Source organism: Microtus oregoni, unplaced genomic scaffold (assembly GCF_018167655.1).
Source record: "Microtus oregoni isolate MIOR12 unplaced genomic scaffold, Mior012 000011F_ref0000422, whole genome shotgun sequence".
Classification (NCBI taxonomy): Eukaryota; Metazoa; Chordata; class Mammalia; order Rodentia; family Cricetidae; genus Microtus; species Microtus oregoni.
Genome location: NW_024543070.1, coordinates 50,750,061 through 50,768,670, shown reverse-complemented (window position 1 = coordinate 50,768,670; position 18,610 = coordinate 50,750,061). Strand labels below are relative to the sequence as shown.

The 18,610-nt window shown below is 46.1% G+C and overlaps 1 protein-coding gene across 10 annotated transcripts in view; it reads right to left on the bottom strand.

The window, feature by feature from the left end:
- Fam193b (family with sequence similarity 193 member B) overlaps positions 1 to 18,380 on the bottom strand; it is a 35,059-nt gene extending 16,679 nt beyond the window's left edge. For 2 of the 10 annotated variants that reach the window (XM_041660331.1, XM_041660332.1), the window contains exons 1-3: positions 18,071 to 18,380; positions 2,110 to 2,352; positions 347 to 578 (exon numbers count right to left, since the gene is read on the bottom strand). In XM_041660331.1, coding sequence (XP_041516265.1) covers positions 347 to 578; positions 2,110 to 2,352; positions 18,071 to 18,280 — 685 coding nt within the window. In that variant the 5' untranslated portion in view covers positions 18,281 to 18,380. Of the gene's footprint in view, positions 1 to 346; positions 579 to 2,109; positions 2,353 to 7,531; positions 7,827 to 11,291; positions 11,353 to 17,010; positions 17,204 to 18,070 lie in introns of those variants that run through there. The other 8 variants (XM_041660335.1, XM_041660334.1, XM_041660337.1 and 5 more) reach the window with 8 other exon arrangements.
- Positions 18,381 to 18,610: the final 230 nt, after the last annotated feature.

Sequence of the window (18,610 nt, the reverse complement as noted above, 5' to 3'; positions counted from 1 at the left end):
GCCAAGGAAGCAAGGGTGGCTCAGGTTGTCAATGGTATAGAGGGCAGGTGTAGATGATCTAAATCTTACTTCCTAGGGCTTTCCTAGACCACTTGCTCCTCAGACAGTATGAGGACTTCTCCTGGACCCAATGTTAAGCCAATGACAGCAATGAGGGCATTTTTCCCCCTGTGCGCAGCATTTTATAACTCCACAGTCTTGCAGATCTTCCAGAGATAGTCAAGGTCTAGGTTGTCCCTGCTGCCATTAGAACAGGTCCATGTTTACTTACTGACTGGGTCAAAGTAGAGAGGCAAATGGCTATTTACAGAGGGGGCCCAGTACTTTCCGAAGCTTAAAGACTCACCAGGGATGGCAGGAGGGCTACCAAGTGAGCCACCTGGCACAGCCCCGCTGGAGTGTGGGGAATTCCAGAGGCCTGAGAGCTTATGTGCTGACAGGAACGAGCTGGGATCCCAGTCCCCTGAGTTGCCATGGCAGGAAGAGGAGGAAGATGAGGATGATGAAGAAGAGGACGAGGATGAATGAGAGTCACCCCCACAAGACTGTGATTTGCAGGGTGTATGTGACAAGGAAATCTGGAAAGGAGAAAGAAAAAGGCTCATGGTCAAACCGTGGAACTGACCTGCTCCTTAAGGCCCTCAGGTTATGACTGAACCAATAAGCACAAGTCACACTGGGTTATAATCAAGGGCCAAGCAAGTACTTGGAAGGGACTACCGTGTTCTCAGTTCCATGGCTGTGTGGATAGCGGGTAAAGAGCTTCTCGTGGGGCAAAGCCTGTCTATGAACATGGGCCGCTTGTGAGTATGAGGGCTGCCAACAAGACGAAAGGTCATGAATCACAAGTGTGGTTTAGCACCTTCTCCTTCCTTCCATTTATTTTTAAAAGTTTTGAGACTTTATTTTTATTTTATGTGTTTGCCTGAATGTTATGTCTGTGCACCATATGTAGACAGAGGCCAGAAGGCATCTGATCCCCTAGGACTGGAATTATAGCAGTTTATGAGCCACCATCTGGGTGCTGAAAATCAAAACCCCAGAGCACTTAACAATCTTTAGCCTGAGTCTTTCATTTATTTTTTATTTCTATTTCTAGTCTCTAGGTAGCCCTGGTTGTCCTGGAACCCACTATGTAGGGATCTGCCTGCCCCTGCCTTCCAAGGGCAAGAACTAAAGGTGAGTGCCACCACACCCAGCCCTTTCTTCTGTTTATGATGAATACCTGTGTATGTGTATGATGTGTGTTCATACAGGTGTAAGTGCACGTGCACATGTGGCACAGTGAACAAGTAGAGGTTAGAGGGCAACCTTGGATGCAGGTCCTCACCTTCCACCTTGTTTCAAACAGGGTCTCCTTGTTGGTTTGTCATTGTATAAGCAAGAAGCTGGGCAAACAACTTCCAAAGAGTATTCTGTCTCCACTTCCGACTTTACTGCAGGAGCATGGGGATTAAAGACATGCACTACCACATGTGACCTTCTCTGGGTTCTGAGGACTCACACTCAGGTCCTCAAGCTTGTGTGGCAGGTGTTTGATGCATTAGCACTGACATCTCCCTGGCCCTGCTCCATCGACATCCTCCTGACCCTCCTTTCTTTTTTATTCCCAGCACTAAGGAGTGAGTCCAGAGCTTTGCATACACAAGACAAACATTCTACCACTGAGCTACATTTCCAGCCACAAGCAAGGAGCCTTGAAAATGAATTGATTCAGAGTAAATGAAAGTCTACAGGGAAGGAAAGCAAGAAGTCTGGCTGACATGGCTCACAAACGCCAGTCTTCTACAGCTCCTAGCTATTACTGATGGCTTCGGACTGAGGCACGTCTCAGACCCTCTGACTCATCTTTGCATAGTGGTGGCCTTCCAAACAGCCTCAGGGCTGATGGTATCAGCATCAGGTGACAGCATGGGATCAAGATCTACCTACATCACTAACAGGCACAAGTCTTCTTCCTCAGGTCTAAACCAACTTGCAAATGCTAAGTGCAGCCGGATGGTTTCTCACAGCAGCTTGGTCAGAGCTTCCTGAGGTCAGGGGAAACAGCCTGACTTCCTGAAAGGAAGCAGCCCTGCATTCAGGGGTCACCTGTCAGCTGTTACCTACCGCCACTGCATGTTCTCGACCTGTCTGCCTTTCATCTTCCTCCATGCTTTTTCGGCAACTCTGGCAGACCCATAGAGGCATCTCGCCTAGGAGGTTCTTCACGAGCTTTGGCATGAAGTCAGGGGGCAGCTTCTCACCCTGCAACACCAGTCCATTTTGTGAAGGGCCTTCTTCCCAGCCTTTGCGCTCGCGGTGACACAGCAGGCAACAAGTCTGCACAGACTGACTGGAGGTGGGGGGAACCTGTCCAACACACAGACACAGGGGTTCCCAGGAGGGGGAAAGGCTGTCCTTAGAAATGATGCTAACATTATTCATAACACCACTTATTACGTGCCAGGCACTGGGATAGGCACTTTATAAACATAATTTAGCTTTAGTCCTTGTAACAGCTCTGCAAACAAGGTGTTCTTATTCCCATTTTTTTAAGATGAAGAAACAGATTTCAAGAAGTTAAATGAGTTGCCCAAGGTTACAGAGCTGGTGCATGGTTGAATCCCAGTAAATCTGACTCCAAAACTCATGCTCAGATGTCCTCAATATCAAAGAATAAAGAGAAGTGGCTTCTCCTTCTCTGAATTACCTAGGAAGGGCCACAGGTCTATGCAGGCTATAGACTAGTCCTCACCGGGAAGGACAACAGACGTGGTTTCTGGACTGCAGTGGAATTTTAGAGATGGGCTTGTAGACATAGTAAACGAGCAGGAAGACAGACCCTGGTGCTCTTCTCTTCTTAGTAAGGGTGCTGAGAAGAACCGAGACTCCAGGCCAGACACACGCACATCTCAGCCTCACCCTGGATTAGCCGATGACCTTGAGCAAGTTATTTAACTTCTCTGAGCTCTGCTTCCTACCCACCTTGCAGAGCTATGTAGAATGCTACAGGCCATAGCTCAGATCATTACTTGGTCTATTTCTTCCCCTACACAAATGTGATTCAGTCATCTAAGTTTGAAAGTTTCTTTTCATATTGGGGTCCTAACTGGGAACCTAACTATATTTATAGCCCCAATTAATGGTTTTCCTCCATTTTCCAACTCTAGTCTCCTTCCACTGATACTGCACATGACCCCGTCACTTCCTGCAGCTATACTGACAGCACCAATCTGAATAGTCTATGTACTTGTATCTTTGCATGGAAGGCCTGCCATGATCTTGTTTGTGCCTCTGTCATACCATGAGGGAATGGCCAGACTCCTGTCCCATAGGAAGGACTTGGAAAAAGTCAGCTGATGAGATCTGTGAGTGAGCCCAGCTGCAAACAGGTCTGCTAAGAGCAGCAGCAATACCCACCAAGCAGTAGACTCAGGATAGTAAATGGTACTGTTTTAAGCCACTAGGTTGCATGGTGGTTTGCTCCACAACTCTGCATAACTTTCAGATTTACCCTCCACTAGGTAATGCATTTGTAAGGGGTGCCACTGCTGTTTCATATGACATCACAAGGAGTTGGCATCAGAAGATCCTTAAGTCTGCCATGCTGCCATCACACTAACCTGAGTCCCTGGTTTCTCAAAAAAGAAAGGAACCAGAAGTGACACCAGGAGCATAATGAAACACTAGGGAAGTGCAAGGGATATGGAAAAGAGTGCCAGAGAAGACATTTTACAGTAGAATCTATAAAAGACAAAGCCGAAACACTTTGCCAAGAGGCTGTCTTGGTGTACAAGGCAGCTTCTTAATGTTAACTCATCTGCCATCCCACAAGCATGGAAAGATGATGGAGGAAAATGATTTGAGAAATTAAGGCAAAGGAGGACTTTTAATGCAAATATTTATATGTGGTGTGTATGTGTGTGCACATTTGGGCACCTGTGTAGAGTTCAGAGAACAAGTTGCTGAAGTTGCTCTCCTTCCACCATGTGAATCCTGGGGGTTGGCTGTCAAGCTTGGCAGTAGGCTCCTGTAGTTGTTAAGCCGTCTCACAGGCCCCAAAGGGGCACTTTCTGAGAACAGTACCTAGGGCATTTCTCAAAGCTGTCAGGTGAGTTGTAGTCTGTGCAGGTAGAAGCGGGACTTTGTTCCCAGTGAACAGCAAGAGTGTCACAGGCAGCAGCAGGATGGGGGAGCTTCACAACAGCTCTTGTCTCACCTGGGCATGAGCATCCTAAAATCATTACATGGGTTGTTGTTGCTGGGTTTTCTTCTTTGTTTTAGTTTTAGAGACAGGGTCTCATGAAGCTCAGGCTGGCTTTGAACTCATCATGTATCAAAGGGTGATTTTGAAGTCTTCATCTTCCTGCATCTATTCCTAAGTGCTGGGATTATGGGCATGAGCCAGCATGTCTGGCCATGAGAAATACTTTGAAAAGAATGAAAATCTTCTTTAAATAAATCTTTTCTCTCTTAGTGCTAGAGATCAAAACCAGGTCCTATGTATTTAAATCTCTTTACAGTCTATAAAGTAGAACAAACAGGGTTTTTAAAAATGTTGGGTTTTTGTGAGGCTTTCTTTTCTTTTTCTTTTTTGGAGATAGGGTCTATGTAGCCCAAGCGTGGTCTGGAAGTCACTATGTAGGTCAGACTGGTCTTGAACTCAGAGATCCACATGCCTCTTCTTTCCAAATGCTGAGACTGAACGCATGTGTTATCATGCTGGCTAATTAATGGTTTTGAACAATAATTGAATTGCATAATGAATACCCCACAGTACAAAGACTGCCTTCTCAGAGATCTCTCAGGGCTGGACAGATGGCAACGGCTAAGAGCACTGGCTGCTCTTCCGGGGCACTTGGGATTGATTCCCAGCACCAACATGGACGCTCACAATCATCTCTTAATTCCATTTCCAGGGTGCCCAATGTCCTCTTCTGGCCTCTGCTCTCACCAGGCATGCACATGGTGCACAGTCATACATGCAGGTAAAACATTCATACACATACATTTTTAAAAAATGTTTTCTATATTCTTTCAAAACCAAACATGGAATTCTTTAATCTGAGCATGTGACAAATGTGACTGTTGCCAGAGTAACTGTGAGTGTGCTGTGGTGCAGGGGACACTGGCTTTGCTAGTCATCCTGAGCTACCATCACTCCATCACTTAAAGCTGGATGATACTGGCCGGTCCTACCTACTCCTCTGCTCATCTAACTTGGGATTAAGTCCTAACTTACAGGGTCAGTTTTGAGAACGGAATGTGATAAAGAGCCGCCACCAGTGCTGAACAGGTAGCACGAGCTCCATGACAGGGACTGTTAGGGATATTTCCTATGTGGAAACAGTATGTAGTCACTCAATTTTACACGAATAAGAACTTGTCATATACAATGAATGCAAGATGACTTGTTTGGTATTGCTTTTGTGTGTGGGAGGAGGGTTGGGGACCGACAGATATGACTGACACTGTAGTCAAGGCTGCCCTTGTAACAAACCTCCTGCTTCAGCTGTCTAAGTGCTAGGATTAGTCATAAACTTCTATGCCTGGTGTCTGTTAAACATCTTAACTTCTGCTTTTAACTCCACAATATCAAATGCTTAAGTCCCCGAAATACTCTGCACTTACCTACCTCTCCCTTTGCTAAAGAGTCTTCTACTTAAGAGCCTTTTATACCCATTTTCCTTAAAGGCCCCACACAAATCCACACACTCTAGACAATCTAAGAGAGTTCTCTTATAACCACCTCTCTGCCCTATGCCCATCCAGGACACTGTGCTATTTATTTCATTTATTTTCCTGTCTTTTTTTTTTTTTTTTTTTCCCATTTGGAGACAGGGTCTCTCTATGTAGCTCACTATGCAGACCAGGCTGCCCTCAAAGTCACAGATCCTCCTGCCTTCCCAAGTGCTGGGATTAAAAGCTTGTGCCACCATGCCCAGCTTCATTTTGGGTGCAGACAGCACAGCAGAGTACGGCAGATCTGTGAAGTATCCTCATGGCATCATAGCTTGCCTTGGTGAGACCATCCCTGAGAACTGCTTGCTACAGAGCAGGTAGGTCCTCACCTCTCTATCCCACCCCTTCTACCTGTGGTTCCAATTTCAAACAGGGAAAAAAATGGGAGCCTGCAGTCTTCAATGATTACAGTGTGCTCCCAGCAAAGGAAACAGTATGACTCCTTGTAGCGCTAAATTAAGCCACAAAATAAATGAACTAGCCATTAATGAAAGTCACTCTATAGGGCAGGCTGTCTTTCCTAGTAAAGGAAGAAGCGGACATGGAAAGCTAATTAAGCTTTAACTGAAGCAGGGACACCATCTGCATTGCCCAGAGTTGCCCAGAGGGCTAAGCGACAATAGAAAAAAACATTCAGCTAAAGGGATCAAGACAGTAAGTACTTAATTTATAAACTAGGCTCTTTGGATGTTTTGTTCCTAACGAGTCTACACTAGGGACTGGCTATCCACGGTGCTCTCTTAAGTTTAGTATACTTTTCAGGACCATGCAGTTTGGAGTGGCTGCCCCCAAAGCCCCAATGTGCTATGGGGTGAGGAGATTTTATGTTTCTTTTCTTGTTTTAAGAAAAGATCTCAGCCTGGTGTGGTGGCACACACCTTTAATCCCAGCACTTGGGAGGCCAAGGTAGCTAGATCTCTGAATTTGAGGCCTGGATGGTCTACAAAGCAAGTTTCAAGACAGCCAGGGCTACACAGAGAAATTCTTGTCTAGAAAAACCCAAGGTGGGTGTCTCATTATATAGTCCAGGCTGCCATGGAATTCACAATCTTCTTGTCTCAGCTTCCTGAGTGCTACAACTACAGGTGTGAGCCACCATACCTGACTGTCTCTGATATTTTCATCTCTGCTTTAATTTTTATTTATTTTTTAAATATTTATTTTACTATCTTTAATTATATGTATGTTTACAAGTGCTTTTGGAAGCCAGAGGTACTGGAGATAATTATAGGCAGTTGTGAGTCACCCTAATGTGGGAGCTGGAAATCAAACACAGGTCCTCTGCAAGAACAGTACACACTCTTAACCACCATGCCATCTTTCCAACTTTAAATTTTAAATTACATTCAGAGTGTGTGTGTGTGTGTGTGTGTGTGTGCACATGGCTGAAGGCTGGAGACCAACTTTCAGGGTCAGACTCTCTTTCTACTATGTGGGTCCAGGAATCCACAAATCTTTTCCGCTAAGCCCTCTTGCTGGCCCCACAACTCTGCTCTAAGAATCCCAAGACCTAGAAATGCTACAGGTCCTTCTAATCAATGCTATGGCTGAGAAAAGCTTTTGGTTAGGGGTTCTTCTGACAGCAATCTGTTATTTTTTTTAAATTTTAGCAAACATGGCCCCTTATGCCTTGAATCAGTGAACCTAGGCTTTCAACTTGCTATTCTTAAAGCTTCTATTGTTATCCCTGAACAAAACATGGTCATCAAGTGGACGAAAACACTCAGCATTTTTTTCTTCACAAAGGCTTATGGAACTAAGTCTTAGACCCAGAATCCCCGAGCAGAAACTAATTGTTCCCACTCACCTTAGATTAAATTTCAGAGTCTCTGGGGTATAGGTTTGTTTAGTCTTAAGCAAAACATGAAGAAGGAAAAATTCTAGTGGTTCTGTTGGTTTTATGTCTTGTCAAAAGACTTCAGGGTAATGGTCTCACTCTTCAAGTGAAGCCAGAGTCTCCGTAGAGTGGGGCTGCTCACAGGGAATCCTGCTATAGTGCGCACATCCCCAGAGCACAGCAGAGGAAGCTGGGATGTGGAACCACTGGAACCAGTGTCTCTGCTCCCTTACCAGCTTCGTTCAAGAAGCAGTAAGCTAAGGCAACCAGCATTTCCTGGATAAGCAGATCAAAGGGAAAGTTGTTTTTCTTCATGTAATACCAGTTTTAACTTGAAAGAATGTCCTTGTTATTCAGACATGAGTATTAGCAAATATTGTTCTCAAAAAATAAATATATAAACAAAACAAGTCTATTACTTCAATAAATACAGTCAAGTATTTGTGGCCAATAATAAAAATTCAAGCTTTCAAGCGAAAATTCAAGTTTGAAAGTTAGGCATGGTGGCTCATACATCTAGTTCCAGCACTTCAGAAAGGTGAGGCAGGAGGATCACCATGAATTTGTGGCCAGCCTGGGCTACAGAGTGAGAATCTATCTCAAGAACAAGAAACAAAACAACTTGGAATTCTGGAAAACTTGTATCACTTACCATGAGTTTGAGTGTTTCAATACTTGTCTGAGGAAATCAGTGTGTCATTAATAAATGTTACTTTTTTGGCACGATAAATGAAATTCACTTTCCAAATGACTAAGGCATGATTTCACTGAATTATTACTGGAAAGGATCTATCTGAAATGTAGATGCACAACAGATATTATTTTATTCTTTTTCTTTTTTCTGAGACAAGGTAAGGTTTCTCTGTGTAACAACCCTGGCTGTCCTGGAACTCACTCTGTAGACCAGGCTGACCTAGAACTCACAGAGATCCATCTGCCTCTGCTTCCTGACTGCTGGAACTAAAGGTATACACCATCATCACCCAGCTCATATTATTTTTTTACTTTTGTTTGGAGACAGGGTTTTACCATGCAGCTTCGGCTGGTCTGGGACTCACTATGTAGACCAAGCTGTCCTCAAAATCAAAGATTCACCTCCCTCTTCAATTAAAGTTATGTACAACCATGGATTTTTTTTAAAAATATTTATTTATTATGTATACAATATTCTGTCTGTGTGTATGTCTGCAGGCCAGAAGAGGGCACCAGATCTCATTACAGATGGTTGTGAGCCACCATGTGGTTGCTGGGAATTGAACTCAGAACCTTTGGAAGAGCAGGCAATGCTCTTAACCGCTGAGCCATTTCTCCAGCCCCCATGGATTTTTTTTTTTAAAGATTTATTTATTATGTATACAGTGTTCTGCATGCATGCCTGCCAGAAGAGAACACCAGATCTCATTACAAACAGGTGTGAGCCAGCATGTAGTTGCTGGGAATTGAACTCAGGACCTCTGGAAGAACAGTCAGTGCTCTTAACCTTTGAGCCATCTCTCCAGCCCCAGACAATAAAATTTTTACTGTAAAATGAATACAAAAACCAACTCACGGCTTTGTGCAGGCTAAGCAAGCACTCTCCCATCTGAACTACATCTCCAACCTGAGAATCCAGCTTTATTCTCTGTGTGTGGTGGGGGGGAGAGTGTGGATGTTTGTAACCACTACCCACTACCACTCTCTGCCTATATCCTTGAACTTGGTTCTCTTACTGAACCTGAAGCTAGTCATTTTTGGCTAAACTGGCTGGTGGGCCAGGAAGCTTCGGCAATCCTCTTGTCTTCACATATTGCCACCTCCAGCTCTGGTTGGGGTTACAAGTACATATGACTATAGTAGCTTTTCATTCAAGTGCTGAGGATTCAAATTCTGATTCTCACACTTACACAGCAAGCCTCCTTCCTCAAGTTTACTTTATTAAAATAAAGTTTGCAAAAATTAGAACAGGAACATTTTCTATTCAATGTATAAAAATAAATATATAACGGGCGGTGGTGGCTCACGCCTTTAATCCCAGCACTCGGGAGGCAAAGGCAGGCAGATCTCTGTGAGTTCTAGGCCAGCCTGGTCTACAAGAGCTAGTGTCAGGATAGGCTCCAAAGCTACAGAGAAACCCTGTCTCAAAAAACTAAATATATATTATTTTTAAAAATAGCACACTTATTATTGTATATATGAGTATACATGCACAGGGGCACATACACTGTACCATGTCTGTGGACATCAGAGGATAACTTCCACGTCTCCCCTCTCCTTCTACCATATAGGTCCCAGGAATTGAGCTCAGGTCCTCAGGCTTAGCAGTAAATGCCTTTACTTGCTGGGCCATCTCACTGTGCCCCAAATAATTATTTTTAATAAAAACTGCAATTCATTTTAATGTGGTAACTTAAATTATTATTATTTTTTCCAGTACTGGAGATCAAACCCAGGACCTACTATGTACTAGGTAATAATCCTTGTCAACAATTATATGGCTTGTGGTGTATCCGGACAGCTTTTGGGGCATGACTCAGTTTTTCACGTTGGCCTTTCTGTCCACAGTTTGGCAAGTGTCAGAAAATAACCCTGATCAACAGACCAGCAGGTGCCATAATCTGTTATGAAGCTAGACTGATTTTCAACATTAGCCTAGTCTCACTCTCCTAAGAGTTCCTCCCAGTCCCAAGAGTTCATATATGTTTGCACCAGATTTCCCAAGATACAGCTGTATCTATCCAGCTGCTCTGCAACAGCTTCCAAATTCTATTCTGAAATAGCCCATGAGAGTACTCTCCTCTCAAGATACCAAACTCTAAGAGCTTCCCTGACACCCAGGCAAAGTAGATGACAATAGCAGCTGAAATTTCTATGTCAACCACTGTGCTACACACTGGAAAAGCCCTTGGTAAATTCCTAGCATCCTGTAAGACCCAAGTCAAAGGTCAAGGGAACTGTGTACTAAGCTAAGTTAAGGGAATTCTAGGATGGTACCTGTCACAATGTGCCATATTCCTGCGGTACGGACTGCTATTGACCATTTACATATGTTCAGAAACCACATATGACTTGCTGCCTGGTACATAGCAGGTATTAAATAAATGGAATTTTAATGCCCTTTCAGCTCAATGTCTCAACTACTTAAGATCAAGAATGGAATTTAAAACGGCAACCTAGTTCCTTTGCTGAAATGTTATACTGAAGGCATGGCTCTGATAAGATGGCAGCCAGAGCTAAGACTCAGAATTCTAGAAATCAGAGCTGCAGTTCATGCTCTGGAGGCTGAGCAACCCCCACCTCAGTGGTCTGGAACTTTTACTGCAATTCTTACTCAGGTGTGGCCCTTCCAGGAGACAGAAAACAGCTTCATGCTGTGCGGTCAACTGGTAGAAAACCTTCCTTGGTTGTACAAGCTGAGTAAGGACAGCAGTGGGGCTGCGTCTGCGACCCTAGCGACCCTAGAAGCCTATCCAATCTACTAGAGCTGCTTCAAAACAAGTAGCCAAGAGAAGGCCCAACTGAATCCTTGGGTCAATGCTACTTTACTACCCTTAACTCCAGGACAGGTCTCTCACAGGGAAGAGCATGAACTTTGGAGACATGGTTCTAAGTTCAAATCGCTGTTTCGCCATTTTCAGTATTTCGGAGCACAATTCAAATTCTCTGAGTCTCAGGTTTCTCGATTTATGAAATGGGAATAACACCACACTTCACAGAGTTGTGAGGACAGAAGGAAATAAATTATGTAAAGTACCTGGCCTGGGTCTGGCACACAGTAGGTGCTCAATACCCGTTAGTTTCTTTCCTCTTCTGCCCTGGAAGAAATGACAGGGAAACTTACTAAGTGAGACTTGCCCAAACCAAATGGATTACTTGAAGCACAGGACAGAGGACTAAACAGTTACCTTCAAGGCATTTTGAACCCCCATGTTATACAACATGGCCCTCATTTCCTAATAAAGACCTTTAGTGTTTGCAGTTCCTCTGGCCCTTTTTCCTGCCTTAGTTTCCCCACACCCCTTTTCAGAATAGAAATACCTACTTTCATTCTAAGGTGGTCAAAAAGGGAGCCAAGAGCTTTGGCTGGAGGAAAGGGAGATAGACGGCTTATGAAACTGCAGCATGTCCCTCTTGCTACTCAGCTAACAGCCACCTACTGTAAACGATAAGAATGATATAGAAGTGACAACTTCAACCCTTCCTAGTACACAAGCTTGCCTTTCCTTAGTTCTTACCTGCCTGTGAAGGACCATTAAATACTCCCCTCCCCAGTTACACAATGCACCGTCTCTTTTTCCCTCAAATCCTCCAAGTACATGGTCAGAATGAACGGGGCTCTGTTCTGGACTGCCCTATGCTCTTTCGTATTTCTTTAAAACAGAGGTGATCTCTTATCTTAAACAAACAAACAAAACAAAAAATCGGGGTCTTATTATGTAGCCCTGGCTGGCCTCAAGCTCACAGAAATCCACCTGCCTCTGCCTCAAGTGCTGGGATTACAGGCATGAACCACCATGCATGGCTGTAGCTCACAATACCTGTCATCTCTACAACACCACGGGATTTCCAAGGACAGACAAAGTGTTTCAAGAATCATTGTATTCCAATTATTCAGCAGAGGCACACAGTAGGCTAATACACAATAGGAAACTAGCAGCTGAATATTATTAATAAGTCAACAACTGAAGAATTGGAGGAAGGCAGTTTCTTTCTGTGTATATATGAGCATATGAATGTTGCAGGAAACATTATAGCTTGTATTAGCCCGCCTACTGGGGCATGGCCTCTCTTACTATTCACAGGGAAGCCGAGCATGTGAACCACTTCTCACACCCCTTCTCACTCATTCCCCTTGCTCCGTGCCGTGCCGGTCGGCTGCTCCTTTGGGTCGCATGATTCAACCAGTCAAGCGGAGAATTCTGATTTGTGAGTTTACCCCTTAATAAATGCCTATTTCTTATTTCTGAGCTAGTGTGGGATTTCTTTTAAGCATCTGACCGCCATAACTCCCAGCACACCTGGTGCCCAACGTGAGGCTCGAACCCACGACCCTGAGATTAAGAGTCTTATGCTCTACCGACAGAGCTAGACGGGCAGCCGGGACAAACAAAGGGACCCCCGCTCTCCTTGCAACATATGTTTTGCCTAGATGTGTGTCCGGTGACCACGGAAGCCAAAAGAAAGTGCTGGATCCCTGGAACTGGTGTTACAGATGGTTGTGAGCCACCATGTGAATGCTGAGAATTGAATCCAGGTTCTCTGGAAGAGCAGTGTTTGTTTTTAACCCCCAAGCCAAGTCTCCAGTCCCTGTTTTAGTTTTTTTAAGTGATGTTAAGGACCAAACACAAGGCCTTAAACTTAGGCAAGTTTTCTACTATTAAGCTATATCCTCAAGCCTCCAGCCCTTTAAAAAATAAAACAAAAAACCCCACAATGCTAGGCTTCCTCAAGTTAGCACCTCCCAGATCCAGCCATACTCAGCATTTCCTAGAATAATCCAAAAATGGATCCTGGGTGGGCTCCAGCCCTAGCTGGGGAGGTCTGGGATGGGGATGAACAAAGAACACAGGATCTGGACATTAGTTAGGGCTAGCCTGAGGGAGACATGGACTAGAGAATCACTTTGTCACGCAGTATCACAGAGGGTTTACCACATCAAGTCTGCCCTCCTGCTTAATACACTTCATTGACTCCTCGATGCCCAAACCACTTGAGTGGAGGGAGCATCAGCCTGACTCTTCCTGCTCTCCAAATGTGATTCTCAACCCATGGATTGTGACTCCTTTGGGGAGAACCCCTTTCATAGGGTGTGAATATCAGATATCCTGCATAGCAGATATTTACATTATGATTCGTAACTAGCAAAATTAGTTATAAAATAGCAACAAAAATATTTTTATGGTTGGGAGTCACTTCAACATGAGGACCTGTATTAAAGGGCTGCAGTATTAGGAAGGTTGAGAACCACTGTTGTAGACGCAACCTCGTTTCCCCACCTTACTTTCTGGAAATATTCGACCATGAAGACAGGCTCTGAAGAGCTTCTCTGCTTCAGCTTTCCCTGGGTTACCATGTTTTGGGATCCCAGATAGCAAGCACCTACAATTATAGCTACAATTGTGCTAAGTGCTTGACAGATAAGGAATTGTTGGTTCCTAACATTAACCCAGTAAACCTGGATTTACTGTCATTTTTATTTATTTATTTATTTATTTGGTTTTTCGAGACAGGGTTTCTCTGTGGTTTTGGAGCCTGGAACTAGCTCTGTAGACCAGGCTGGTCTCGAACTCACAGACATCCGCCTGCCTCTGCCTCCCGAGTGCTGGGATTAAAGGCGTGCGCCACCATCGCCCGGCTACTGTCATTTTTATGAAGGGATAAACAAACCACGAGGGCTGAAATGCTTCCAAAGGCCACTTAAGGGGATGTAGGACTTGAGCCTTTATTCAAAGCCTTCTCTGGTACCACAGCAGTTACTATACAATATAAGCTCCTTGAAGACAGGAACCAGGTTTCACTCACTTCTGATTTTGCAATTAGTCCAGAGTCTGGCATTGTGGGGTCACTCAGTGTTGGCAGACTAAATGGCATGGTAAGGTTGTAACAATCACATTTTGAGCAATAAAGATCACACTGATATAACACATACCCTAACATGATTTAATTAAAATGGTCCCTGCTGTAAAGAACTTTAGAAACAAGAAGTGAAGGTGTTATGACCTTAATCATCCATCTATTAGCAGACACTAAACTAATGACTCTGAGACAGTTTAAGGAAATTACTTTTTTAAAAAACTGAATGGGCAAGCCTTTATCTTCAAAGGTCATTGACATTTTTGCACTGAGAGTCTCTTCTGGCTTACAAAGACCTAGATAGCAGGGTTAGCCCTCATATCACTTCCTCCCACTGGCTACGGACGTGGTATAGACCTGAGCCACCAGGGGAAGGTTCTGAGGATAGGAACTACCTTGGCCTTCTGTGAGCCTCAAACAAAGGCCCTGGTACAGAGATCATTTTGAAGCTTGCTGAGTGAATTAAACACAAAGAAATGGTTTCAATAAAGATACTGACTGATCACCCGGCCAGTTTCTCAAGGGAACAGATTTACTCTGAGCAGTGGAAGAACCAGGTCTCTGGAGGCCCTTTCCACTAAACTGACTGTCCCAGGGTGCTGCAGAGAGCCAAGGGGGAGAGGATAGATAGAATGAGCTCACTACCGCCCACCCCATCTCCTGAGCAAGCCTCCTGGGTGCTAACACACAAACAGGCTACCAGATGAATGGCGTGAGACTACAATCAGCAGGTAGAAGGAATGCTAAAGCTGGCTTTGGCTACTCGGTGCAGCTCCTGTCACCCAGAAGAGACTGCACAAGAGGTGCTTCACATTCTGTTGTTGATGAGGCTCAAACAGGGAAGAAACCAGCTATAAGACACGAAGCAGGGGCAAAAGTGGGGTTGAACTCAAGTCAGTAAACTAGCTCTCACTGCCACCTTGGACTGCTTCTAGATTTTCAGAGGTGACCCGCCTCTACCTTACTACCATGCTTTGCCGGTAAGGCAGCACCTGTTTAAGCTTTTTTTTTTTTCCCTGTTTAAGCTTTATATCTTGAAGTAAAAGGGTCGGGGAATTTGGGTGAACAGGCCAGATTTAGTGAGCTAGAACAACTGAAAGGACTTTTGGGATCCCAAATAACTTAAGGGCTTGTATCGAAAAGTGTACAGGTTATGAAAATGAATAAAGAGGCATGGGAAGAGCCTAGAGGCTGGAGCACAGGCTATCTGAGGGAAGCATGTATCACTTAGACACTACAGATGACTGCTTGGAGAGACGTGGGTTCAGCTCACTAAGACTCTAGGGTTTGAAGAGGAACAAGTGCAAGTATGAAAAATCTTTTCCTTATTGCTACTGACACAGGAGATGTAGCCTAGGCTGGCCTGCAACTTCCTGTGTAGCTCAGGCTAGCTTTGAGTCAAAGCTATCCTCCTATCTCGGCCTCCCAAGTGCTAGAATTCCAGGTACAAATCACCACACCTTGCCACACATTTGCTTCAGAATATCAGCTCACATTAAGATTACAAACAAAAATAAAACAGTGTATGAGTTTGGGACTTCGAATAAGTCTATGGACTGGAAGTGGTCTCATTTGTCACCCATGGATTTGGTTCAGCAGGTAATATTAACACTGAATTTCACTCCTTATCCACTACATCCAGACAGAGCTGAGTGGGGTCAGGAGCCAAGATCCTTAAGAAAGTCATGTCAGCGAACAAAGAAGCAATGACCAACCCCCTACCCTGACACCAGATACTTTTGAAGAGGGCACAAAAGACTGTTTCTTGAATCTCATCTCTACTCCAGGAAAAAGTGGGGCAAAATCAAAGCAATCTGCTGATGCTCCAGTTCCCTTGAAACTGTAAGATTGAATTTTTTGTTGGATTTTTGCCTTCTATCTCTAAGTGGGAATCATTTATGTAAATATTTAATTGCTGTGGGTTTCTGTTTCTCCGTCTGAAAAACACAGTAACTGTAGTCATACCTCTAGTTTGTTTACTAATGTTTGTTAATCACTAGGAACAGGGATCTGATAGTGATTGACAAGGCTCTTGCATTCTACAAGTTACAAAGGGAAGCAGACAAAGAACTGTATTAGAGGTTATCACATCGTATTAGTGCTAGATGCTGAGGAGAAACAAGAGAGCTGGGAAGGTTAGAAGGAAGGTGGGTCAACAGCCTGGCAGGAATAAAGGAATGAGTAGATAAGAATCTATAAAAACCTGGATCCGAAGAATTAATAAAGGCTGTAATTTTAGGGAAAGCTGTATTTCAATAAAACTGAATGTTAAGACACTATCCCAACTTTCTGGTCTCTCTATGGGGCAGTAGCCTGAAGTATTCTCTATCTGTTGGGAACGAAAGAGGACAACAGACAGCTTCACAGCCCTCTCTTCTAGCTAACAGCACTTTTGGTAGGGGTGGTCACAATAGGTTAGAAGGGGAAGTAACCTTTGGCTGAAAGCTAGACCCAGCAGAGGCAGAGTCTATCTTCTTAGTCTTATTTGACTAGGCTACAAGGCAGGATGATGGGGAGGCTCTGACATTCAAGAAGCTGTGGCATTTTCATTAATTAAAAATCTTCTCACCGTGATACGAGACACAAAGGAGGCCAGCACCAAAACTGGGTTGCACTAGGCACAGACTCTGGGCTGATTCTCCTTCTAGTCATCTACTGAGTGCTACTGCGTAAAGGCAAAGCCTGGGATAGGGACCGAGGATCACAAACATGGCATCCTCGAGGCCCTTGTGTTTACATTTCAGTGCGTGGGACAGACACACCAACAAGTTTCATCCCAGAAGGAGTGGTGCCACCAGAGGGGAGCAAAGAGGGCTGTGGACACAGAGGGCACTTGGTGTAACTGGGGAGGTCAGGGAAAGCTTTCCAGGAATGGTACCCCAAATGGCATCCCCACTCACATGCACAATTCCAGAGATTCTACTAGAAGGCTGTCAAGAGCCATGCCTTCAGGCTGCACCAGCCTCCCAGAGTCCCCTGCTGCCCGATGCAGTGTCTGCAGAGCCAAACGCATCTTCCGCCACGCCTCATCCTCATCCGGGCGCTGCATCCGACCCTCCAAGACTCCTGCAGGGGCCTGCCTTCCTCGGCAGGCTCAGCCAAAAAACCAACTCAAAACTCTTTTGTCAGAGCAAGCTTAGGGCAAGCCACCCAGCCCCGGGTGCCACAACCCTCCCTGAGCAACTGTGGCCCACGCAACCCCCGCCTCTCCTGTTCTCTCTTTCGCTCAGAAGAAAGTGACCTTCCAGGTGCAAGCTGGAAGCTTGAGAATCCTCCGGTGTACTCTTAACTCTCACAGGATTCACCAAACTAGGGGCCTGGCGAGGGGCGGGGGCGGACAGTGGGGGGACACCCTACGGGACAGGAGGTAGGGAGGAGAACAAGGGTTTTCTCCTTGGCGGAGTTGTTCTAACAGTCTTTGGGGCAGCCTGCCTGTCTGCTCCAACTGTTCTGCTGGGTGGGGAAAGGGGGGAGGTCCCAGAAGGCAGATGCCGAGGTACAGCTGTTGAGGGTAGTGGCTGCAGACAGTGCTGGGAGAGGAACGAAGCTGCTGGGGGCGGGGGCGGGAGTGGGGGCGCACCCAGGCTGCAGCCCCGAGGTTCCAGCGCCCTGAGGTGATCTCTTAGGGGCCGGGGGAATCGGATGGGTCCGAAGGGAAGTGGGGGGCAGACAATCGGGCTGTGGTCTCAGGACCTACGCCAGTCCCAGCGGCCCGGATGGCCAGAACGTTTAGCTCCGGAGTAGGGGCTGAACACGGGTCACAAGAGGGTTGGCTGAGCTTTGATTCTGGAGAGGGGTCCAGCCTCCATTCCCGGCAAGGGGACTGAAAGCGTCTGCTCCGGACTTGGGATCTGGCCCCAGCCCGATAGTGTGTCCATGCCCAATCCCGCCCCACTCCCCGCTCCCGCTCCGGGGAGGTGAAAGCAACCGAGCAGTCGGAGTCCTCTTGCTCGTTCCTACCTGAGGGCCTGGAGCCAGCTTGGGCTCGTCCTCCTCCCTGGGGCTGTCGCGATCCCGCTCGGCAGGCGCCTCCGGGGGCCCTGCACCCGCTCCCGCTTCCAGGCTCGGCGGCGGCTGCGGCTCGGGCGCCTGGGGCTTCTGCAGCCCCGCGGCCCGCGCCCGCTCCCGCCGGCCCGCGCCGCCGCTCGGCCTGCTCCGCCTCCGCGTCATGCCGCCTTCCGCGCCGCTCCGCCGCTCGCTGGCTCCCCTCGCGCCGCCGCCGCCTTCACCGCCGCCGCTCCCCTCACAGGACAACAGCCAATATGGCGGCACCCGGTACCCCTCCCCGCCCGCTGCCAGCAGGTCAGAGGGCACGCCGAGTCCGCGCCGCCGCACTCGCCACTGAAGCCTCCTGCGCCATTTTTAATAAGGCCACTACCCGGCGTTCCGTCGAAGACCAGCCCAGGGGCGAGATCCTGCCCTGGGCACACGTCCTAGGCTACGACTTGCGGGAGAAACACTTGTGGCACTGTGATAGCGGGCCCAGTAGCTTAATGGACC